Raw genomic sequence first — 25,500 nt, forward strand, 5'->3', positions numbered from 1 at the left:
TCCCCGACTGGGTGGGAACCCTCCTGTCTGGCGATTGTTGTGCGATGTCCGTTCAACCGTTGTCGCAGTGTCTGCATGGTATCGCCAATGTCCCGTGCTCCGGGGCATCCTTTCCTGCAACGTATGAGGTAGACAACGTTGGCCGAGTCACAGGAGTATGAACCATGTACCTGGTGGGTGGTGTCCTCTCGTGTGATGTTGGTATCTGTGTCGATGATCTGGCATGTCTTGCAGAGGTTGCCCTGGCAGGGTTGTGTGGTGTCGTGGACGCTGTTCTCCTGAAAGCTGGGTAATTTGCTGTGAACGATGGTCTGTTTGAGGTTGGGTGGCTGCTTGAAGGTGAGTAGTGGAGGTGTGGGGATGGCCTTAGCGAGGTGTTCGTCGTCATCGATGACATGTTGAAGGCTGCGGAGAAAATGGCGTAGTTTCTCCGCTCCGGGGAAGTACTGGACGACGAAGGGTACTCTGTTGGTTGCGTCCCGTGTTAGTCTTCTGAGGAGGTCTAAGCGATTTTTCGCTGTGGCCTGTCGGAACGGTCGATCGACGAGTCGAGCGTCATATCCCCGTTCTTACTAGGGCGTCTTTCACCGTCTGTAGGTGTCCATCGCATTCCTCCTCATCTGAGCAGATCCTGTGTATTCGCAGGGCCTGTCCATAGGGGATGGCCTCTTTGACGTGGTTGGGGTGGAAGCTGGAAAAGTGGAGCATCGTGAGGTTATCCGTGGGCTTGCGGTAGAGTGAGGTGCTGAGGTGCCCGTCTTTGATGGAGATTTGTGTGTCCAAGAAAGAAACTGATTCTGAGGAGTAGTCCATGGTGAGCTTGAAGGTGGGATGGAATTTGTTGATTTTATCGTGTAGTCTCTTTAGTGATTCTTCGCCGTGGGTCCATAGAAAGAAAATGTCGTCGATGTATCTGGTGTATAGCGTTGGCTGGAGGTCCTGTGCAGTGAAGAAGTCGTGCTCGAACTTGTGCATGAAAATGTTGGCATATTGGGGTGCGAATTTGGTCCCCATGGCTGTTCCGTGTGTTTGGGTAAAGAACTGGTTATCGAAGGTGAAGACATTGTGATCCAGGATGAAGCGGATGAGTTGTAGGATGGCGTCTGGAGATTGGCTGTTGTTGGTGTTGAGTACTGAGGTTGTTGCAGCGATGCCGTCATCGTGGGGGATACTGGTGTATAGTGCCGAGACGTCCATCGTGGTGAGGAGTGTTCCTGGTTCAACTGGTCCGTGGGTACTGAGTTTTTGTAGGAAGTCTGTAGTGTCGCGACAAAAGCTGGGGGTTCCCTGTACGATGGGTTTCAGGATGCCCTCGACGTATCCAGGGAGGTTCTCGCACAGGGTTCCGTTGCCTGATACGATAGGACGTCCGGGTGTGTTGGCTTTGTGTATCTTTGGGAGGCAGTAGAAGTCTCCCACGCGGGGAGTACGTGGGATGAGAGCGCGTAGGATGCTTTGAAGGTCTGGATCGAAGGTCTTAATCAGTTTGTTGAGCTGGTGGGTGTGTTCTTTGGTCGGATCTGCAGGTAACCGTCTGTAGTGTTCCTGGTTGTCCAGTTGTCGGTATGCTTCTTTGCAATAGTCCGTTCTGTTCTGTATTACGATGGCTCCTCCTTTGTCCGCTGGTTTGATGACGATGTTGCGGTTGGTCTTGAGAGCGTTGATGGCTGATGAATCTGGCATTGACGCATTTCCTGACAGCTTGAGCATACATGTCAAGCTTAGGGCAGCGACCCTCCGGAGGACATACAACTCGGATTACGCTGAGAGACTCTGCCGTCGTACCTCTGCTGTTCCGGATCGTTGATTGTCTCATTGGGTTCGCTGCTGAAATCTTGGGATTTGTGGAAGAATTCCCGGAGCCTCATTCTCCTGATGAATTCCTCTGTGTCCGCCGCGAGGCCAATGGGGTCCATTTTGGTAGTGGGGCAGAAATTGAGCCCTCGGCTGAGAACTTCGATTTCGTCTGGTTGAAGGGTGTGGTCGGACAAATTGACGATAGACTTCCCTGTGGTTGCCACCGTGGTACCGGGGGAAGCTTGGTTGATGCTGGTGGTGATGCCGAGTTTCTCAAGCTTCCTGCTCTTGGTTTTCATGTAGGCAGCGTAGTTCCGTTGCCTCGTCTGTTTGGCGGTGTCTCGTAACTGGTCTGTTATGTCCTGAATACAGATTGAGAGTATGGACTCTATCTTGGTTTCGAGGTTGCGGTGTCTGCTGTACAGTTGGTGTACGAGATGGTTGCAGAGTGTGCGAGAGGTACAACGGCAGAGTCTCTCAGTGTAATCCGAGTTGTATGTCCTCCGGAGGGTCGCTGCCCTAAGCTTGACATGTATGCTCAAGCTGTCAGGAAATGCGTCAATGCCAGATTCATCAGCCGCACTCACAAGACAGTCCAGAATGTCACCCGAGCACAACGCAATGCCATCAACGCTCTCAAGACCAACCGCAACATCATCATCAAACCAGCGGACAAAGGAGGAGCCATCGTCATACAGATCAGAACGGACTGTTGCAAAGAAGCATACCGACAACTGGACAACAAGGAACACTACAGACGGTTACCCGCAGATCCGACCAAAGAACACACCCACCAGCTCAACAAACTGATCAAGACCTTCGATCCAGACCTTCAAAGCATCCTACGCGCTCTCATCCCACGTACTCCCCGCGTGGGAGACTTCGACTGCCTCCCAAAGATACACAAAGCCAACACACCCGGACGTCCTATCGTATCAGGCAACGGAACCCTGTGCGAGAACCTCCCTGGATACGTTGAGGGCATCCTGAAACCCATCGTACAGGGAACCCCCAGCTTTTGTCGCGACACTACAGACTTCCTACAAAAACTCAGTACCCACGGACCAGTTGAACCAGGAACACTTCTCACCACGATGGACGTCTCGGCACTCTACACCAGTATCCCCCACGATGACGGCATCGCTGCAACAGCCTCAGTACTCAACACCAACAACAGCCAATCTCCAGACGCCATCCTACAACTCATCCGCTTCATCCTGGATCACAATGTCTTCACCTTCGATAACCAGTTCTTTACCCAAACACACGGAACAGCCATGGGGATCAAATTCGCACCCCAATATGCCAACATTTTCATGCACAAGTTCGAGCACGACTTCTTCACTGCACAGGACCTCCAGCCAACGCTATACACCAGATACATCGACGACATTTTCTTTCTATGGACCCACGGCGAAGAATCACGAAAGAGACTACACGATAACATCAACAAATTCCATCCCACCATCAAGCACACCATGGACTACTCCTCAGAATCGGTTTCTTTCTTGGACATACGAATCTCCATCAAAGACGGGCACCTCAGCACCTCACTCTACCGCAAGCCCACGGACAACCTCACGATGCTCCACTTTTCCAGCTTCCACCTTAACCACGTCAAAGAGGCCATCCCCTATGGACAGGCCCTGCGAATACACAGGATCTGCTCAGACGAGGAGGAACACGATGGACAGCTACAGACGGTGAAAGACGCCCTAGTAAGAACGGGGATATGACGCTCGACTCGTCGATCAACAGTTCCGACGGGCCACAGCAAAAAATCGCATAGACCTCCTCGGAAGACTAACACGGGACGCAACCAACAGAGTACCCTTCGTCGTCCAGTACTTCCCCGGAGCGGAGAAACTACGCCATGTTCTCCGCAGCCTTCAACATGTCATCGATGACGACGAAAACCTCGCTAAGGCCATCCCCACACCTCCACTACTCACCTTCAAGCAGCCACCCAACCTCAAACAGACCATCGTTCACAGCAAATTACCCAGCTTTCAGGAGAACAGCGTCCACGACACCACACAACCCTGCCACGGCAACCACTGCAAGACATGCCAGATCATCGACACAGATACCAACATCACACGAGAGGACACCACCCACCAGGTACATGGTTCATACTCCTGTGACTCGGCCAACGTTGTCTACCTCATACGTTGCAGGAAAGGATGCCCCGGAGCATGGTACATTGGCGAGACCATGCAGACACTGCGACAACAGATGAATGGACACCGCGCAACAATCGCCAGACAGGAGGGTTCCCTCCCAGTCGGGGAACACTTCAGCAGTCAAGCACATTCGGCCACCGATCTTCGGGTAAGCGTTCTCCAAGGCGGCCTTCGAGACACACGGCAACGCAAAATCGTCGAGCAGAAATTGATAGCCAAGTTCCGCACCCATGAGGATGGCCTCAACCGGGATCTTGGGTTCATGTCACGCTACACGTAACGCCATCAGCGAATAAAAGTTATCTGTTTTTAATACAACGAGTCATTTTCTGTCTTTCTCTTCCTTTAGAATGTTTCTCCCCCTCTCTCTCTGTTTTGTGTTCTGGCCGTTTGTATATTCGGTGGTCCTGTAGGTAACACCTCTCTGAACACTTGACAACGGGCAGTTGGAAAGATTATCTGTAATCACCAGGTATTGTTCTCTGAATATAAATGCGAAACGTTCAAGGATTTCATTTCCACATTCACCTGACGAAGGAGAAAGCCTCCGAAAGCTTGTGATTTTCAAATAAATTTGTTGGACTATAACCTGGTGTTGTAAGATTCTTTACATTTAAATTACTTTGCAGTTAATCTTGTCAGTTACAATAAATCTGGCAAAAGTTCACAGTGCTTTGATTATTTTATCCTGTGCCATACTTTAACTGATATGTCTTTAAATTACTTTACGGTTAACTGTGTCTATTCCTGTAAATTCACAAATGTTATTAATAATTCTTTGATTATTTTATCTGGTGCCATACTTTAACTGGTACGTCTTTAAATTACTTTATGGTTATCTTTGTATATTCCTGTAAATTCACAAATTTTATTAATAATTCTTTGATTATTTTATCCTGTGTCATACTCCAATTGGTACTTCTTTAAATTATGATGTGGAGATGCCGGTGATGGACTGGGGTGTACAAATGTAAGGAATCTTACAACACCAGGTTATAGTCCAACAGTTTTATTTGAAAATCACAAGCTTTCGGAGGCTTTCTCCTTCGTCAGGTGAGTGTCGAGATTCATTGAAAATATGCGGTAATTTTCATTGAATCTCGACACTCACCTGACGAAGGAGAAAGCCTCCGAAAGCTTGTGATTTTCAAATAAAACTGTTGGACTATAACCTGGTGTTGTAAGATTCCTTACATTCTTTAAATAACTTTGCGGTTAACTGTTTGTTCCTGTAAATTCACAAAAGTTAATAGTTCTTTGATCATTTTACCCTGAACCAAATCATTTTTTAATCAGCACATATAATTTTCAATTCCATTTACAGATATACAGAAAATAGTGGAATTGGTCTTATTTCAAGAGAAAGGCAATTTTTGCTGAGAGCAGAGAGAGAGCAGCCCCGAGGAAGGTATATAGACACAAATCTTTGAAGGTGGCAGGACAAGATGGGAAGGCTGTTAAAAAAGCAAAAAGGGGTCCTGGGCTTTATTAATAGAGGCACAGTGGTTGTTGGAGGCCAATCATCTCAGCCCCAGGACATTGCTGCAGGAGTTCCTCAGGATAGTGTCCTAGGCCCAACCATCTTCAGCTGCTTCATCAATGACCTTCCCTCCATCATAAGGTCAGAAATGGGGATGTTCGCTGATGATTGCACAGTGTTCAGTTCCATTCGCAACCCCTCACATAATGAAGCAGTCGTGCCTGCATGCAGCAAGACCTGGACAACATCCAGGCTTGGGCTGGTAAGTGGCAAGTAACATTCGCACCAGACAAGTGCCAGGCAACGACCATCTCCAACAAGAGAGAATCTAACCACCACCCCTTGACATTCAAAGGCATTACCATCACCGAATCCCCCACCATCAACATCCTGGGGGTCACCATTGACCAGAAACTTAACCGGACCAGCCACATAAATAATGTGGCTACAAGAGCAGGTCAGAGGCTGGGTATTCTGCGGCGAGTGACTCACCTCCTGACTCCCCAAAGCCTTTCCGCCATCTACAAGGCACAAGTCAGGAGTGTGATGGAATACTCTCCACTTGCCTGGGCGAGTGCAGCTCCAACAACACTCAAGAAGCTCAACACCATCCAGGACAAAGCAGCCCACTTGATTGACACCCCATCCACCACCCTAAACATTCACTGCCTTCACCACCAGCACACAGTGGCTGCAGTGTGTATCATCCACAGGATGAACTGCAGAAACTCGCCAAGGCTTCTTCAACAGCACCTCCAAAACCCACGACCTCTACCACCTAGAAGGACAAAAGCAGCAGGTACATGGGAACAACACCACCTGCACGTTCCCCTCCAAGTCACACACCATCCTGACTTGGAAATATATCGCCGTTCCTTCATCGTCGCTGGGTCAAAATCCTGGAACTCCCTTCCTAACAGCACTGTGGGAGAACCTTCACCACGCGAACTGCAGCGGTTCAAAAAGGCGGCTCACCACCACCTTCTCAAGGGCAATTAGGGATGGGCAATAAATGCCGGCCTTGCCAGCGACGCCCACATCCCATGAACGCATAAAAAAAAACAATGAAGTTTAAGTTTGGCTTCTATTGTTATTGGATATATAAAGCCTGTGAGAAGACAAACATTTCTGCAGCTGTTGAAATGGGTTGGTGTGACTGGTATCCAGTTCCAGCTTTCATTGAGCTACCCAAAAATCTAACATGGAGAATATTTCTCTATTCAACATTAGGGATGGTCAATAAATGCCGGCCTCGCCAGTGACGCCCTCATCCCATGAACGAATTTAAAAAAAATTCAACAGCAACTAGAAATCTTTCTCCCATTATAATGGAATAAGTCAACCATCTTTCTTTTATTGTATTATTGTACAATCCGATCAATGTCGTTATGTTATATATATGTATGGCATTTTTCCAAACAATTGCATTCCCACAGATAACTGTGCTTTCTTGTATACACAATGGCTGGCTCTTAAGCATAAACTCCTAGTCTACATCTGCTTTTGCCTGGTACCCAAGTTCCTAAAAGCCACTATGCACCATTTTAGTTTCATGCTGAAGGGGCTCCAGGATGTTGCTGAGTTAGATACTTTGATGTATTCTGTGTTTGATGAAATCTTGTACCAAAATTCTCAAATCTCTGGAAATTTGTAATGGACGGGCTCCAGGAGAAGGATAATGCTGTCAAGGAGATTATACACTCTACACCTGTCTCCGGTGTAAGTGATTTAAAAAGACACAAATTTGGCTTGATGAGACAAGGCAGTGGATCGGTGCTTTTCACTTGTGTGATTGCACATTTGCAACATCCTCTACTTTATTGTACACTAGAGACGTAAGGTGTCAGCCTTGGCTCAATGGTAGCGCTCTCGGCTCTGAGTCAGAAGGTTGTGCATTCAAGTCCCACAAGAGACTTGAGCACATAATCTAGGCTAACACTTCAGTGCATTACTGAGGGAATGCTGCACTGCTGGAGGTGCCGTCTTTCGGATGAGACGTTAATTCAAGGTCCTATCTGCCCTCTCAGGTGGATGTAAAAAGTCCCATGGCACTATATAAAGAAAAGGAGAGTTTGCCAAGTGTCCTGGCCAGCATTTATCCTTCAGCCAACACCACCAAACAGTTTAATTGTTCGTTTATCTCATTGCTGTTTGTGGGACATTGATGTGCACAAATTGGCTGCTACATTTCCCTACATTTCAACAGTGACTACACTTCAAAAATAATTCATTGGCTGTGAATTGCTTTAGGACATTGAGGTTGTGAAGGGTACGATATAATTGCAGGTTCTTTTTCAACATATGCCGACACAAATAAAGAAAGAAGTTCCATACTCCCTTCTTGGAACTGTATGCAGTGATCGGAGACAAAACTTACATATATTTTTGTCACTCACCTGACGAAGGAGGAAAGCTCCGAAAGCTTGTGATTTAAAATAAAACTGTTGGACTATAACCTGGTGTTGTGCAAGTCCTTACATTTGTCCACCCCAGTCCATCACCGGCATCTCCACCTCATCTTCACAGCCAGAGCCTTCAGGAACCTTAACTTTACGATTTGGAACTCCCTTCTCAAAGCACATCTCCTTGACCAAGTTTTCAGTTACCACTTCAACTCCACCTTCTCCCCCCACCCCCCATAAAGATGCCCACTCCTTTTCGCCTCTGTCAAATACCTTGGGACATGTTTCCACATTTAAGGATAATGCAAGGTGTTGTCATCTGTTGATGATAATGTCACACTGTCACAATGTGACCAGGGAGCGGTGAATCAACTTGTCCTGCCATCTTCAAAGATTTGTGTGTGAATATCCCCAGGCCTCTCTATTCCTGCACCCCCTTTAAAATTGTACCATTTAGTTTATATTGCCTCTCTTTATTCTTCCTACCAAAATGAATCACTTCACACTTCTCTGCGTTAAATTTCATCTGCCAGTCATCTGCCCATTTCACCAGTCTGTCTATGTCCTTCTGAAGTCTGTTACTATCTTCCTCACTGTTTACTACATTTCTGAGTTTCTTGTTATCTGCAAACTTTGAAACTATGCCTGTATACCCAAGTCCAGGTCGTTAATATGTGACCCTAGGGGACACCTATGCCTACTTCCCTCCAGTCTGAAAAACAACAGTTCAACACCACTCTTTGCTTTCTGTCCCCTAGCCAACAATGCAGCAACTGCCCCTTTAATCCCATGGGCTTCAATTTTGCTAATAAGTCTATCATGTGGTACTTTATCAAATGCCTTTTGAAAGTCCATATACGCAACATCAACCGCACTACTCTCATCAACCCTCTCCGTTACTTCATCAAAGAACTCAATCAAGTTAGTCAAACACGATTTGCCTTTAACAATCCGTGCTGGCTTTCATTTATTAACCCATATTTTTCCAAATGCCAATTAATTTTGTCTCGGATTAAAGTCTCTAAAAGTTATCGAGTAATCCAGCCACTCCAAGAATATTCTAACAACTACATGTCACGCTCTTACCTATAATCACACAGTAAAATCACCTGTATCCCAAACAACCTTGGTGTTCACAGTCGATCAATTAATCTGTAGGTCAAATATCATCTGCTGATGCTTCACAGTCCTCAATGAGATAGTAACCATACCACCATGTTTATAAACATCGAAAGTATTCAAAGACATAGGGCTCGATATTGCCAGGGCTGCGGGTTTGCGGCGGGGGGGGGTATTGGGCGCGTGGGTAACGCGCCCGGCGAAATCAGTCTGCCCCGCACACGATCACAGCCTAATTGGATCCACTTACCTGGTCTTCCAGGTTCCCCACTGCTGAGCTGCGCGTCGGGCGGACTGCACATGTGCAGTAAGATCTGTCAGCTGGAGGAGCTCTATTTAAAGGGGCAGTCCTCCACTGACAGATGCTGCAATAAATAGGAAAAAATACAGCATGGAGCAGCCCAGGGGGAAGGCTGCTCCCAGGTTGAATGATGCCTCACTCCAGGTATCATTAGATGGGGTGAAGAGGAGGGGGAGGACAGAGATCTTCCCCCCGGCGGGCAGGAGGAAGCAGCCTGCCTCTGCCACCGGGAAGGCCTGGCTCGAGGTGGCAGAGGAGGTCACCTGCACCACCAACATATTGCCCACCTGCATACAGTGCAGGAGGCGCTGCAATAACCTAAGTAGGTCAGCCGAAGGGAGTACACTTACTCATTCCCCTTCATTCCGTCTGCCACATCACCGCCCCCACCCCACATCTCCTTCTACACTGCCAACACTACTCTGTCACATCACCCCTCACACCCACTCAAAACACAAGTTTTCTACCCTGTTGGACACAAATTGAGAATTTGGTGCCACAAGCCAAAAAAAATCCCTTCCAGCAGCATAGAGGCAGGATAATTTTTAGTAATTTTTTGTGCTAAAAAAATTGAATTAACCAATAATTTGAACTAAGCAATGTAAACATATCAAAGTGGGAATTTAGTGATTAAAATGGTCACTTGAATTAAATAATTCTGAATTATGCACATATTGCCCAATATCTAACTATATCATAGTGTAACTCGAGGTGTAACAATAGTATCCCATTATGCTCTGAACTGGGCATTTGTGTCTTCTGCACGTGTGCTTGTCTTTTTGAAGATGGACCGAGAAAACACTTGCTAAAATGTGGGACCTTGCTGTGCGCAAATTGGCTGCTGTGTTTCCTACATTACAACAGTGACTACACTTCAGATAATTGCAGATCCTTAAAGTAAAAAGCACCCATATCACAATACTACATCCAAATTGGACACTAACTAGGAAGGATTAGAATTTGTTGTTACAGAAATGCAATAAACACTACCTGTCAACAAACTCAATTGCTGATGGACAGGACCATTTTTTCAAAGTTCTAAAACTTTTGTACTTAATGTACACATATTAAAAAAAATCATAGAACATATTTGGAAGTAATGTTTTTATTGTGGACGGGTTACTGAATATAGTTACTGTGTAACAATACAATTTTCTTGCTTCCAGTCCAAACCACGCACAAGAATCAAATAATCCTTGCCAGAATAGGCTTCTATTTACAAAATTACAGATTTTCATGATATGTATAGTTTAAATATCAATGTCAGTGCTTTGCTTTGCAGCTTCATCAAATTAAAATACTTAACTTTGCCATTCATCTGTAGAACATTCGGAATGAGCACACTGCAATCCAAAATTAGGAAAGCATACAACATGTAGCAAAAGCTTTAAAAACCTGTAAGTGTTCAAGAAATTTTATGCTTAAACCAGGACTTATTTAATGGAATTAACTGGGAATAATGTATTGGATTTATAAAATGAGCACTTTAGCACATATTTCCAGATGGCCATTACATTAGAATATTACACTTTTGATGAAATAGGGCTTTCTGCTTGACTCCATACAGTCAGAGATGTATTAGCCCTCTTCTAGAAACAGCAGAATTCTATAAATAACGCAATATCTCCTCCTGAAGGACTTGTACTAACTTACATAGGTCTGATTGAATTGAGTTTGGTTTACTGCATCCTATATAGCTAATTCATTAAAAAGTATTTTTGGAGTTGAAATTCAGCTTCGGCAGGGGTGCATAACAGGCAGTAGGGAATCGGCCGCCTGACACCCACCCCGGCCGATGTTTCTGTCTATTGAATTCATGGAGTGCTAGTCAGTGTTAGTCAGAATATTTCTTGACTTATTTAAACCATTACATTTCTGTACATTTTATTTATAGAAATAACAAACTAATATACAACACAATAGAAAATTCCTGTAATCCTGCTTCTATTCCAATTTTTAGAATCTGTGTACATTAATAAAGTCCTTCCTGGAACAGTCTCAAAATCTGCCACAAATGAAACAAAACCAAATACACATCAAATGTATGGATCAGGGTGTTTAACTAATTATAAGTAGCAATCTTCTGATGTGTAATCTTAAAATAGCCTAACACTGAAAAAACATCTGCTCAGGAGAACCAGTTTCATGTACAAGACTTACCTGCATTTGATCTGCCAACCAATGAATTAAGGATACAAACTGGGAAGCTAGTAGGATGATATAATTTATCTCTACAAGACCCTGTGGTTGAACCATTGTCGGTTTTGATGCTCTTAAAAGAATAAATGTTGTTTATGCCACATGAACAAAGACACAAATATTTGAAAATATTTAGAGCAAAGGCAGTTAGCATAGAAGACCATGAGGAACTGGCTGTATAAAATTGTTAAATAGTCATTGAACAAAACATTGTTCAGTGGTTTATTTTACCACACCTGCAGTATAAAAAATAACATTAAAATGTGAACACCAATCCCCCTTCCCAAGGAAACAAAGGAATGAATCACAAGCATTGGGCATTTTGCACCCTCTATGTATATTTACATTCAAGAGAACGGTGTTTACCAACAATGTTTTCACATCATCCTGATTTGCTGTTTACTGCAGTACACATTATACAGTTGAGATGGACAGATTAATGAACTGTTTCAGTATTACATACATTCACATGGTCTGCCCTAAGAAATGTCTAGGCACCATCATTTTAAGCTCTCCCAATAACTACCAGTGCCTGTACCAATCAACCAAAACAAAACGTAATAAATCCTCTTTACTCTCTCCCCCTCCCCCACAATTTACAAAAACCCTCATGGAGATAATAACATTCTTAAGTGCAAAACTGATTTTTCTCCCCCCACAACTTTTAGAAAATTTATCCAGGGTACACATTTGAAGGGAAGTCTGCAGCACAAAATTGTTACAAATTGTATTTTACATTTGTCTTAAAGGACAATTATAACTTTTGCATTTTTAATATTCGGTTAATGAAGTCATTTGGAGGAGCAATCAACAAATAACATTTCACAAGCATGAGAAATAGCCTGAAAAGGTAACTGGGGTCACAAAACTACACATTTTAGACAGCCTAAAATGATTCACAGATAGATTTGAGGGGGGCAGGCTGGCGGGATTGTTATCTTTTCTCCACGAGAAGAACAATGTTCAAAGCACATTGGTAATGTGCATTCCTATTTCTTGTCCAGACTGCTAGAGTATGCTTGCTATGCTATGGGACATGAGAGGAAAACTGGCTGGTCAGTTTGCCTGAATACAAAATTATGACCTCCCCTTCCCCTTATCTTTATGGACCCAAAGTGTAGCTTTACTGGTTGAAGATTGGGGAGGGGGAATTGAGGAATAAAAACAGAAGATTATAGACAAAACAACAAACACCAATAGCAAAATTCTCAATATTCTGAGACGGCACACTTTCACATTTACTAATCTATTTTAGAAAATGTTTGTCAAAGTGTAAATCATGACAAAGTAGTGGGGATGGCATATTAGCAATTCAGTAAGTGTTCTTGAGCTTCTAATTCATATGCTGAAGATTGATCACTGATGTCCGAGAAGAGTAGGAACACTTTACAAGAACTGTGTGACCTGCCCTTTCCTGACATCAAATAGTATTTCAATGCAGTTCTGACATGTTAAAATGTATTCAAGAAAGTTCTGGTAATTCTACCAAGTTTAGTTATTAGCTGGCATCTGCCGCCCCGTCTATGTACATTACTGCCCTGTACCCGCATGTTAAAGTAAGGTCACAATTAATTGTCATAGCAGTTCAAAGACATATCTGTAAATCTATTTGCAAAACACCTAAAACAAAAATATAAAAATTGCAATTAAAGGATAAGTTGTCAAATTTAAAAATACTCTGTCATTATTTTGCATCTTCACTGAAAATGTTTTGAAACAAAATCTGTCAGTTTTCCACAATGACTCACTTCATCCATCCTCAAAAAGGTTGCAGGTTTGATCCCTGGTATGTGCTGATTAAGCTGATCTCAGCAAGCCAGTAATAGGATCTCAAAAATTATCTCCTGGATTAGAAAGAGCGGGTGAGGGGGAATATGGACCAGGATTTCCATTCCTAATTACTATAGAGCAGCCCCTGCCATGAGTATTTGTTTGGACAGTACTGGACTCTCCCGTGATGCCTCCCACTATCAAATAGCTTTCTGACACTTGTTGCCAAGGCTCACATGTGAATAATGGCCACTAGAGCAAAGTACCAGAAGGAATACCCATGAAATAGTCAGCCCTTTGAAAAGGGAGAGTAAATTGGATGAAAAAAATGTACCCATTTATTTAACTTTAAGTGATTAAATGGTCCTGTCGATTACTTTTTTAAATGATCACCTTACTCCTATTTTCCAGGCAGCGACTCATCTGGACTATGGTTGCACAGGCAGCAGGTCACTGAAGTAACTGTTTTTCACATATGAACCTGGTGGATAGTAGCAGGCTATTTTGCCCTGAATGAGATCAGCTAAAAACACAATCGAGGATTATACTATGGTCTGTCGGCTCAGTATCACATCACATGGTGCACTTGCCTGTCATGTCATCAGGGTCTGATAAATCTTGGTTAAGGGCCCAGATCACAAATTTTACCCAGTTTACAATTGTCATTACAAATCAGTGACCTCTGCAGAATTTGTCTTGCTTCTATCGTATTCCAGCATGAACATAACTTAATAGTTCATTTAATTGTATTTGATCACACTTCCTCTGAACTAGTATTTCCAAGTGAATTACTATTCATATGAAAATGTTTATGACAAGTTATTAATGTAAGAATTGATAACTAATTGTCCACTATTTGTGATGCAAGCAGAGTGGTTTTAGCAAACTAATTAATGCACCAGAAACAAACTGTTATATGGACGATGGTAAATCTCTTCATGCTTCACCTTCCAAAAGAACAGCACAGCACATGAGACTGCAGCAAAGACTAAAGCAAGATTTCAAGAACAGTGGATCACTCAACCTCGAGATTCAGATGACTTACAAAACTCTCAGGCTTCACCTTTTCAGGTTAGTATATTATCTGAATCCCTTCAGTTGTGTAATTCACACATACCCATCCAGTGTTCTTTATGAACTGGGAATCTTAGGAGGTGATGTATCTGTTTCCATACTTCATAATTCTACTGCATATCTCCTTGTGCACAGATATATAATTATCATCTTCACCACTATAATGGGATGACACAGACAAAAAGGTCTAGTTTTATTATTTGATTGCAATGAACCTCGCCATCATATTTTGCACAGAGCACAAATGAGAACAGAGAGAAATCAATATAATTAAAGGCTTGCTGTAGAAATGAGAATGACTTAGATAAAAATGAGAAAAAGGGCTCTGAAATATCAAGCTGGTGAGAAGGTTAACTAAAAGGTTGAGATTTCACAAACCTAACAGTAGCACCATTCACACCCAGACAAATTTCATTTTGGACATAAAGTGGGACGAGTTTCATTAGAAACAAGTAGTTTGGAATTTCTGAATTCTACAATAAGCACATTAGGATAAAAACTAAGTAAGGCAGGTCTCACATGGTTACTGAAATTTTAGAACAATGTAACATTTTTGTTTTGATTTTTATCATAAATGCTTGGTAAACAAGCTTGTCCATAACTTCAATCACAATACCATCCTTCTGTCTTTAGCCAAAAGAGTACTGATATGGGCACAATAATTGACCACAGTTTTTCCCTCCACCTGAGTTAAGGCATTACATTACAATGAAACATCAAACCTTGCAGCCCTGTATCGGTAAACATACAGATTTTGCCGCATTAGTCAACGGGTTTTACTTAGCATTATCTAGATCCTAAAAACAGTACAATTACAAAAACCTCAACATAAGCAACATTTAATTTGCTTTCTCTCCTTCCTCCCTATTCTATCAAACCCCAAGACCACTTTGTTTTGTGCAAAAAGTTTACCAAAATTAATCTCTAAACTATTCAGTAGGCAGGATGTTACATTGCACAATAATGCATATAAAGCTGAATAACAGAGTAAATGATCTTGCTACTAACAGCACACAAAATATCAACAGCAGAGAGCGCTACCGGTCAAACACAAATGACAGCAATAAGCAAGTAATGATCTGAAATGCTTCCTGACGGTATTCAATACCGTTTTTTTACTATCTGTTGATCCATATAATATTGAGTGTCTAAAAAATTAGACATGTATATCTCTTGTTAGAAGCCATACTGCATTTTATGCAGGATTGGTTTAATCCATAATCACAGTTCACTCGTTGCTGTGACAGTACAAGGAAATAGTCTGCTCACAAAAGAATAGTACTATGAGACTCCTTCAATCATCCCATTTCTCTAATAACCTGGCTATATGATATTTCAACCTTTATATTCTGACAGCTAGCAAACAAGACAATCTAAATTGTTACATTCAAGCCAAATACTTCATTCTTAAATAACGACACAATTCCTTTTGCTGTCCTACCGAGCCTGAATTTAAAATAAAATCTATACATTCTTGGTGAGTCTTATTGTATTGGTCAAAGTACTTCACAGCAGCTCAAATAAGGCAGTAATACAAATCAACTTTATGTAGTTAAATTTGCAGTATCCAAAAATCTTAATTGTGAAGGTTTGACTAATGGAATACTAAAGACTCCTTTGGCATCATCAATCATTGCAGTTTCTAGTCCTAAGACAACACCAGGTAAGATCACTGCAGCACTGATGAGGATACCAATACCATAAGTGACATCAATGCATTAAAAACAAACTAGAACACTTGATACCAGAGATGAAAATTTTTGTTTACAGGTATTTTCTTCATTGACTCTTAAAGACTTCTATGTATCTGCCTTCAGCCAGAATGGATAGAATGTGGATGGAAGCAGATGCATGAATGACAACTGCACCTCTGTTCAGCTGACAGAAAACACTCTCTCTGGCATTAATGCAGACAGTTCCAGGAATGCAACCTGTAGCAGCAGGGATGGAAAGTGATCGCTATAATGCACACAATACCAGGATTGCTCAGATTGACTGTGCCCCCCAACCCCCCAAAAAAAGCCTTTTAGACATTCAGCCAAAGATATTCTAAAAACTTTTAAATAAACAAAAATTGTTATGCAACAAGGATGGATGAGGAGTTATTAACTTATTGACCAGCAAAGACAATATCATTCAATTAAAGTTTCTGTTCCTGGAAGGCAATAGATTGCATCTTCAATATAGCTCTGCAGTGTAGGTGGAGGCTATACTTGCTGTTCCAACAAAAACAGTGCGTGAATTCAACTCTGTTTCAATCCAAAAATTCAAGTGGTTTTGTTAACTTCTGCTGTCGTCTTCTGGCTCAGTCACAATTCGTACTCTGTGGGTTCTCCTCCTCTTCGCCCTCAGCCTCTGATAAGTACAATTCTATGGTTTGTTTGGCAAGCAGTTCTTTACGTGCCTGCAACCGATCACACCGGGGACACTGGTCGGATTTAAAGCATGACTTGTGGTAACATGCTTTACATTCTGCAGAGCAAAACGAGAAATTAATTTTATTTTAACTATTCAAACCATCACAATACAGGTTAGGAAGACATTCCTACAATATGAAAAGTGAACTTGTTTGGTGTTAACAGTTTAATACTTAAATGTGTTAGAAATAACATTAATATACAAGCACAAATGCAGACAGGCCAGCAGCTGCAGCACTGAATTTGATTGATACAACAGAGTTCAAATCCCAGTGTCTACGAGAAAGAATCTGGAACATTGTTTTCCCCAGGACAGACCATCCCAATCTCTCAAATAGAATGGACACAGAAAGCTCATGAGTGAACACCAACAACTTTCATTTATATAGCTCCTTTAATCTAGAAAACATCTCATGGCGCTTACAGGGTAATCAAACAAAAAATGAACGCCAAGTCAAAGAAGGAAATATTAGGAGGTAATCAAAAGCTTGGTCAAAGAGGTGGGTTTTGAGGAGGGTCTTAAAGGAGAGTAGTGGAGGCGGAGGGGTTTAGGGAGGGAATTGTAGGGCATGGGGCCTAGATGGCTGCCAATGGTGTGGTGAAGGGAGGGGAGGGATACACAAGAGCCAAAGTTGAAGGAACAGAACAGAAAGTTCTTGGTGGGGGATGGGAGGCATATCGAAGTATTGGAGGTGACACAGGCACAGATGAGAGTTTCAACAGCAGATGGACTGAGGCAGGGGTGGAGGCAGACAATGTGACGGAGGTAGAAATAGACAGTCTTCGTGTTGGAGGGAGTATGGGGTTGGAAGCTTGGCTCGAGGTCACACAGGATACCGAGAATGCAAACTTTCTGATTCAAATAGTGGCCAGGGAAGAGAATGGAATCAGTGGCAAAGGTACTAAATCTGTGGCGGGGACCGAAGATGATAGCTTCAGTTTTTCCTATGTTTAACCGGAGGAAACTGTGGCTCAACCAAGACTGGATGTTGGACATGCAGTCTGACAGCACAGAGGTAGTGGAGGGATCAAGAGAGGTGGTGCAGAGATAGAGCTCAGTGTATTTGTGGAAGATGACCCCGTGTCTTTCGATGATGTCGCAAAGGGGAGCATACAGGTGAGAAAGAGGAAGGGAGGAGGAAGTATAAAGGCAGAGGAGTAGTGGTGGGTTGAGGTAGGGAATTTGGGGCAAAGTACCCAAGAGGGAAGGAATGAAAGGTGGCATAATGCAAAACAGAAAAATATTACAAAGTAAATAAGGTACCTCCCTCTCCAAAAAAACTGAAATTCCATAGAAAATTAAGTATTGATATTCACACACACACTAAGTGGGATACGCAGATAACGTAACACATGTTCTGTGTGTATATATATATATATACACAGAACATGTGTTACGTTATATGTGTAAATGGAATTGAGAATTGAAGACACTGCCAATTGCTTTTGAATGGATGTTTAACAGTCGTAGCCTCTCACACAATAGGGTCTATTTTTGCTCATATCTTGGTGTGACCTCAAAATACTCACCTTCACATCGCTTACATTTGTTCAGCTCAAAAGGAAAGATGATATCAGTACCATCACCACAGAATTCACAGATGAAGCCTTTAGCCTGACAAAGCTGAGTAAAAACAAGCCAGTTATTTATTTTTTTTAAACACAGTGCTCTAGCTGCAATATGAATTCACTCAAAAAAGCAGCAGTTGACAATTCAGCGGAGTGGTCAATATCGGTGGGATGTTAGTAGTGTGATTAATTAAAAAGAGTCAGACAAATTACAAACCCATGGAGCAATCTTTGCTCAGTGTAAGATACATCAAAATATATTGCATTTTTCAACCTGCATGAATGAGACTTCAAAGTCCTGGAAGAAATTCACACTTCCCTTTTTCCACACTGACATGGAACGAACTTAAATATTTTGCCAGCTTTGAATTGTACTCATGATAAAGTAGGAAGAGCACATCATCACTGAAACCCTCTCTCCTATTTAGGATTTTTTGGTTGGCCACAGTTCAACTTGTTTCGAACTTAAGAAGCATTAAAATGAAGAACAGGATGGAAAAAGCAAAAAGGAGGGAAATGAAAATAAAAAGGATAGAAATTACTCTGATATTTAGCAAATTTGTTAGCATGGTCAGATGAAATTCCTATATTCACTATTCTTACAAAGCCATTAACCCAAGCAGGTTAAAAACATTAATTAAAACAATGAACACAAGAAGTCCATCTGAATACATTAACTAATTCATGAAAAATAGTGCACCAAGTCATTTCACTCTCAAAGGATGTGCTTCCTTTAGTTAGATATGGGTCAGTTACAAACCTCTCCAATTCAGAGAAAGATCCTTCTGATCTACTTACAGGAGTCTCACCAAATAGCACTGCTGAAAATTGATAAAATACTAATAATTCAGGCTCCTAGATTTGAATATTGGCTTGTATTGATTCTTAATTGCAAAATCTGGTAAGCGAGAAGCCACTAAAGGACTGAATGTGACTAAGGTGGGTAATCAATAAAATGCCTCAAAAAGCTAGCACTTCCACCTTATCATGGTGTGGTAGATTTCTACAAAAGGGAAGCTATGAATAACGAGTTTGTGGGCCATAAAACTGCTATGCTCCAGTTAATGGGGCTCAAGATCTTAGTTGACAACCTCACGAAGAGAAATAAAATTTTGAAGTCAAACCCTTGGAATGGGATGTAACCCATTCATGGGCAGTGCAACCCACAGTGAAGGAAAGAATAAAGGCTGAACACTTCAGAAGCCAGATTCCATATGGATGATTCATAATTTTAAGTATTTAGAATGAAAATAGCATACATATCTCTCAATACCATATGGAATGTTTCCACTCCATTGTATAAGCCACACAAATTTCATATGTATTGGATGCATCACATGCTTATTTACGCTAGTGTTGCATGCATAATTTAAATGTATCTCCTTGCTTATTTACACAGTATTTGCCACATATTCATTCATATTCATGGTGTAATTTCTTTTGTACATACCACGCACTTCTCCACGTGAGCTGCTCCTATCTTCACCAGTTCCTTCAGCCTTCCAGCCAATTCCCCTTTCTTTGTAGCAGTGAGATCACTTAGTGAATATAGATGAAGATCCTCAGTGAGGTGACCTGGTTCTCTGTCAAAGTTTTCCAGGAGACTACAAAAGAAGCATATTACAATATTCTGCAATTATGCATGTGATTAAGAACCATTACTGCCTTTGCAAAAGGAGTGCATTTATTTTGACATCACCACGTGCTCCAGCAATAATCAATATTGGGCATTTTAGAGGTTGCTATTGGCTCAGATGCTATGGTTAGCACTTTAGCTCAGACTGTAAAAATATCACAACACAATATCCGCAGTTCAAAATTATACATAGTCACAGTGCACATTTTCTGTGCTGTATTACAGCAGTTTTAAAGTAACCACCATTAAAATAGCAAGCTCAGCAATATAGTCAATTGCAGTAATTTTAGCAAAATTGAGAAGAAATGAATATAATTTAACAGATAGCAAACTTCCAACACTTCATTCATAAGTACAATCCTCAGTCTAGTGTTTTAAATTATGAACGGTGATATGGAGAACTGCAGCTTGTAACATTTCAGTGGTAAGGAAGAAGAGTACCGTTGCTTGGTACATTCCATTACAATTTTTAAAAAATCCTCTCCAAAGTCCCTGAATGCATTGTAGCCTCCCAAATCTATGTTCATCTCTCTCACAACTTCCTGTTTGAATCTCTCCAATCAGATTTCTGTCCCTTCCACAGGACAAACACAGCCCTAAGGAGAGCCATGAATTACATTCTCTGTGACTGTGACCATGGTGCATTATTCCTCCTTGTCCTCTCTGCAGCCTTTGATTTGGTCAATACTCCTCCCATGCCTCACCTCTGTTGTCCTTTTTTTATTGCTAATTTACATAGTTGTTAAATACTTGACATTGACTTCAGGTGAAGAATTATGCTACTACAGTACCCACCACTTACCCCATCCTCACTAATCCCGGACAGCCGCTAAACATTTTCCATCACCATTGGCATCAATTACAAACTTTCGGAGGCTACCTCCTTCCTCAGGTGAACGATGTGGAAATGAAATCCTCGAAATGAAATCGCATTTATAATTCACAGAACAATGCTTGGTGATTACAGACAGTTTTTTCAACTGCCCGTTGCCAAGGCAATCAGTGTGCAGACAGACAGGTGTTACCTGCCAGGTCTCAGAATATACAAATCACCAAAAAAAACAACAAACAAAAAAAAACAGAGATAGAGAGGTAGAAACATAGAAAAGATAGCAACTGACCCGTTATATTAAAAACAGATAACATTTGTTCGCTGGTGGGGTAACGTGTAGCGTGACATGAACCCAAGATCCCGGTTGAGGCCGTCCTCATGGGTGCGGAACTTGGCTATCAATTTCTGCTCGACGATTTTGCGTTGTCGTGTGTCTCGAAGGCCGCCTTGGAGTACGCTTACCCGAAGGTCGGTGGCTGAATGTCCTTGACTGCTGAAGTGTTCCCCGACTGGGAGGGAACCCTCCTGTTTGGTGATTGTTGCGTGGTGTCCGTTCATCCGTTGTCGCAGTGTCTGCATGGTCTCGCCAATGTACCATGCTCTGGGGCATCCTTTCCTGCAACGTATGAGGTAGACAACGTTGGCCGAGTCACAGGAGTATGAACCATGCACCTGGTGGGTGGTGTCCTCTCGTGTGATGGTGGTATCTGTGTCGATGATCTGGCATGTCTTGCAGAGGTTACCACGGCAGGGTTGTGTGGTGTCGTGGACGCTGTTCTCTTGAAAGCTAGGTAATTTGCTGCGAACGATGGTCTGTTTGAGGTTGGGTGGCTGTTTAAAGGCGAGTAGTGGAGGTGTGGGGATGGCCATAGCGAGGTGTTCGTCGTCATTGATGACATGTTGAAGGCTGCGGAGAACATGGCGTAGTTTCTCCGCTCCGGGGAAGTACTGGACGACAAAGGGTACTCTGTTGGTTGCGTCCCGTGTTAGTCTCCTGAGGAGGTCTATGCGATTTTTTGCTGTGGCCCGTCGGAACTGTCGATCGATGAGTCGAGCGTCATATCCCGTTCTTACTAGGGCGTCTTTCAGCGTCTGTAGGTGTCCATCGCGTTCCTCCTCGTCTGAGCAGACCCTGTGTATTCGCAGGGCCGACCAAAGAACACACCCACCAGCTCAACAAACTGATCAAGACCTTCGATCCAGACCTTCAAAGCATCCTACGCACTCTCATCCCACGTACTCCCCGCGTGGGAGACTTCTACTGCCTCCCAAAGATACACAAAGCCAACACACCCGGACGTCCTATCGTATCAGGCAACGGAACCCTGTGTGAGAACCTCTCTGGATACATCGAGGGCATCCTGAAGCCCATCGTACAGGGAACCCCCAGCTTCTGTCGCGACACTACAGACTTCCTACAAAAACTCAGTACCCACGGACCAGTTGAACCAGGAACACTTCTCACCACGATGGACGTCTCGGCACTATACACCAGTATCCCCCACGATGACGGCATTGCTGCGACAGCATCAATACTCAACACCAACAACAGCCAATCTCCGGACGCCATCCTACAACTCATCCGCTTCATCCTGGATCACAATGTCTTCACCTTCGATAACCAGTTCTTTACCCAAACACACGGAACAGCCATGGGGACCAAATTCACACCCCAATACGCCAACATTTTCATGCACAAGTTCGAGCACGACTTCTTCACTGCACAAGACCTCCAACCAACACTATACACCAGATACATCGACGACATTTTCTTTCTATGGACCCACGGCGAAGAATCACTGAAGAGACTACACGATAACATCAACAAGTTCCATCCCACCATCAAGCTCACCATGGACTACTCCTCAGAATCAGTTTCTTTCTTGGACACACGAATCTCCATCAAAGACGGGCACCTCAGCACCTCACTCTACCGCAAGCCCATGGACAACCTCACGATGCTCCACTTTTCCAGCTTCCACCCTAACCACGTCAAAGAGGCCATCCCCTATGGACAGGCCCTGCGAATACACAGGGTCTGCTCAGACGAGGAGGAACGCGATGGACACCTACAGACGCTGAAAGACGCCCTAGTAAGAACGGGATATGACGCTCGACTCATCGATCGACAGTTCCGACGGGCCACAGCAAAAAATCGCATAGACCTCCTCAGGAGACTAACACGGGACGCAACCAACAGAGTACCCTTTGTCGTCCAGTACTTCCCCGGAGCGGAGAAACTACGCCATGTTCTCCGCAGCCTTCAACATGTCATCAATGACGACGAACACCTCGCTATGGCCATCCCCACACCTCCACTACTCGCCTTTAAACAGCCACCCAACCTCAAACAGACCATCGTTCGCAGCAAATTACCTAGCTTTCAAGAGAACAGCGTCCACGACACCACACAACCCTGCCGTGGTAACCTCTGCAAGACATGCCAGATCATCGACACAGATACCACCATCACACGAGAGGACACCACCCACCAGGTGCATGGTTCATACTCCTGTGACTCGGCCAACGTTGTCTACCTCATACGTTGCAGGAAAGGATGCCCCAGAGCATGGTACATTGGCGAGACCATGCAGACACTGCGACAACGGATGAACGGACACCGCGCAACAATCACCAAACAGGAGGGTTCCCTCCCAGTCGGGGAACACTTCAGCAGTCAAGGACATTCAGCCACCGACCTTCGGGTAAGCGTACTCCAAGGCGGCCTTCGAGACACACGACAACGCAAAATCGTCGAGCAGAAATTGATAGCCAAGTTCCGCATCCATGAGGACGGCCTCAACCGGGATCTTGGGTTCATGTCACGCTACACGTTACCCCACCAGCGAACAAATGTTATCTGTTTTTAATATAACGGGTCAGTTGCTATCTTTTCTATGTTTCTACCTCTCTATCTCTGTTTTTTTTTGTTTGTTGTTTTTTTTGGTGATTTGTATATTCTGAGACCTGGCAGGTAACACCTGTCTGTCTGCACACTGATTGCCTTGGCAACGGGCAGTTGAAAAAACTGTCTGTAATCACCAAGCATTGTTCTGTGAACTATAAATGCGATTTCATTTCGAGGATTTCATTTCCACATCGTTCACCTGAGGAAGGAGGTAGCCTCCGAAAGCTTGTGAATTTAAAATAAAATTGCTGGACTATAACTTGGTGTTGTAAAATTGTTTACAATTGTCAACCCCAGTCCACATCTCCACATCATCAATTACAAAGGCGCTGCTTGTATTAAGCGCACACACTATTTAGGCCAGTTCAAGCAGCTGTTCACACCTCATTAAAATGTGATTACCTGTCATTAAATCCTTTCAGGCAGCCCTGCGATTGCTGCTTACAAAGATGAAAGACCAGAGGTGCAACTGACCAGATTGCTGCGTATTTCAGGCCCAGCCAGATCAAACAATCCCTTATTTGATTAATTGCTTGTTCACTGCAAACTACCTTGTCTCTCGCATTCTTTTGTCGGCTTTGCAGTAGCCAACTTAAAGTGACCACAAACTCCCATAAAGAATGGCTGGACTGAACACTTATTCAATTAAACATGAAATTGCATTTAACATGCTAACTTGCTACAAGTGACAGTTTGACAATTCATTAAATGGGTGTAACATCGGATGCTTCATATTGAATTTAGAATCTGGTGGACCCACTCTGGTTCATCTAACAGCTAAACTCAATCCTATTTAGAGACTGCAACTGTTTGACACAAACTCATTTTAACGGGTGCAAGAAAGCTCAGAGCTGTTGCTTTCACCCACCTCCCAATTGTATTCCCTCATCTCCTAAGGGCAGAGTTATGTTGGGATATGGCTTTATGGGCACCGAGCAATCTCCAACATCTCACTATAGTGGCCATTCTTCATGTGCTGAATTCTTCAATCTCCCACTTTTTTGTTTTATGTAAAGCAAACAATGAAGGAGAAAACAACCTCAGCAACATTGACCAGTCTGTTAGAGAAAAGGCAAGCAAGTCAGTGCAAATTGCTAAATAGCCTGGGATTGTGCCAAAACAAAAAGATAAAAGTGATTGTGAACATTTGGAGGAAGGGACAGGCCAAGAAAACAATCACATTTATTTGACATGTAGAAAATTTGGAATGTAACTGCAAAATTGTGCTTAGTTCAGATTTTTGATTGAATTATTTCCTGGATCCAAATTCCTGTGGAAAATCAGACTGCAAAATGATAGACTGCATGAGTCATCACATCACCATGGGTTTTCACATTGCATTGGATGATGGAGAAGCAATGAGGGTACATTTTCCGAGTACTTGCCTGCCGCGGCGTACGCACGCGGTTTTCAGTTGATTGAAAGGAAATGAAATTACAGAAAATTGTGGACAACATGCTGGGGATTTTCCAATATGTGCTGGTAGTGAGCACGGTACCTTTCCATGGGCGAGGAAAATCTATATATTACGTTCTCCCAGATTCTATGTTACAGGCTGGAGTTCTCCACAACACAAGGGATGCACTGCAGCAACTCGCCAAGGCTTCTTCGACAGCACCTCCCAAACCCGCAACCTCTACCACCTAGAAGGACAAGAGCAGCAGGCACATGGGAACAACACCACCTGCACGTTCCCCTCCAAGTCACACACCATCCCGACTTGGAAATATATCGCCGTTCCTTCATCGTCGCTGGGTCAAAATCCTGGAACTCGCTTCCTAACAGCACTGTGGGAGAACCGTCACCACACGGA

The 25,500-nt window shown here is 43.2% G+C and overlaps 3 protein-coding genes across 5 annotated transcripts in view; 1 reads left to right on the forward strand and 2 right to left on the reverse strand.

The window, feature by feature from the left end:
- The window catches only part of LOC137331113 (mucin-2-like), a 75,710-nt gene extending 64,172 nt beyond the window's left edge, over positions 1 to 11,538 (reverse strand). The window contains exons 1-2 of the mRNA XM_067994719.1: positions 11,443 to 11,538; positions 2,445 to 2,531 (exon numbers count right to left, since the gene is read on the reverse strand). Coding sequence (XP_067850820.1) covers positions 2,445 to 2,531; positions 11,443 to 11,538 — 183 coding nt within the window. The remainder of the gene's footprint in view (positions 1 to 2,444; positions 2,532 to 11,442) is intronic.
- The window catches only part of rubcn (rubicon autophagy regulator), a 67,628-nt gene continuing 52,499 nt past the window's right edge, over positions 10,372 to 25,500 (reverse strand). For all 3 annotated transcript variants that reach the window (XM_067995178.1, XM_067995177.1, XM_067995179.1), the window contains 3 exons: positions 19,762 to 19,915; positions 18,273 to 18,366; positions 10,372 to 16,797 (listed from right to left, as the gene is read on the reverse strand). In XM_067995178.1, coding sequence (XP_067851279.1) covers positions 16,631 to 16,797; positions 18,273 to 18,366; positions 19,762 to 19,915 — 415 coding nt within the window. In that variant the 3' untranslated portion in view covers positions 10,372 to 16,630. The remainder of the gene's footprint in view (positions 16,798 to 18,272; positions 18,367 to 19,761; positions 19,916 to 25,500) is intronic.
- Positions 12,402 to 25,500, forward strand: part of rpl35a (ribosomal protein L35a) — a 290,790-nt gene continuing 277,691 nt past the window's right edge. The window contains exon 1 of the mRNA XM_067995183.1: positions 12,402 to 12,405. The gene's annotated coding sequence lies outside the window, so the exon portion shown is untranslated. The remainder of the gene's footprint in view (positions 12,406 to 25,500) is intronic.

Source organism: Heptranchias perlo, chromosome 13 (assembly GCF_035084215.1).
Source record: "Heptranchias perlo isolate sHepPer1 chromosome 13, sHepPer1.hap1, whole genome shotgun sequence".
Taxonomy (NCBI): domain Eukaryota; kingdom Metazoa; phylum Chordata; class Chondrichthyes; order Hexanchiformes; family Hexanchidae; genus Heptranchias; species Heptranchias perlo.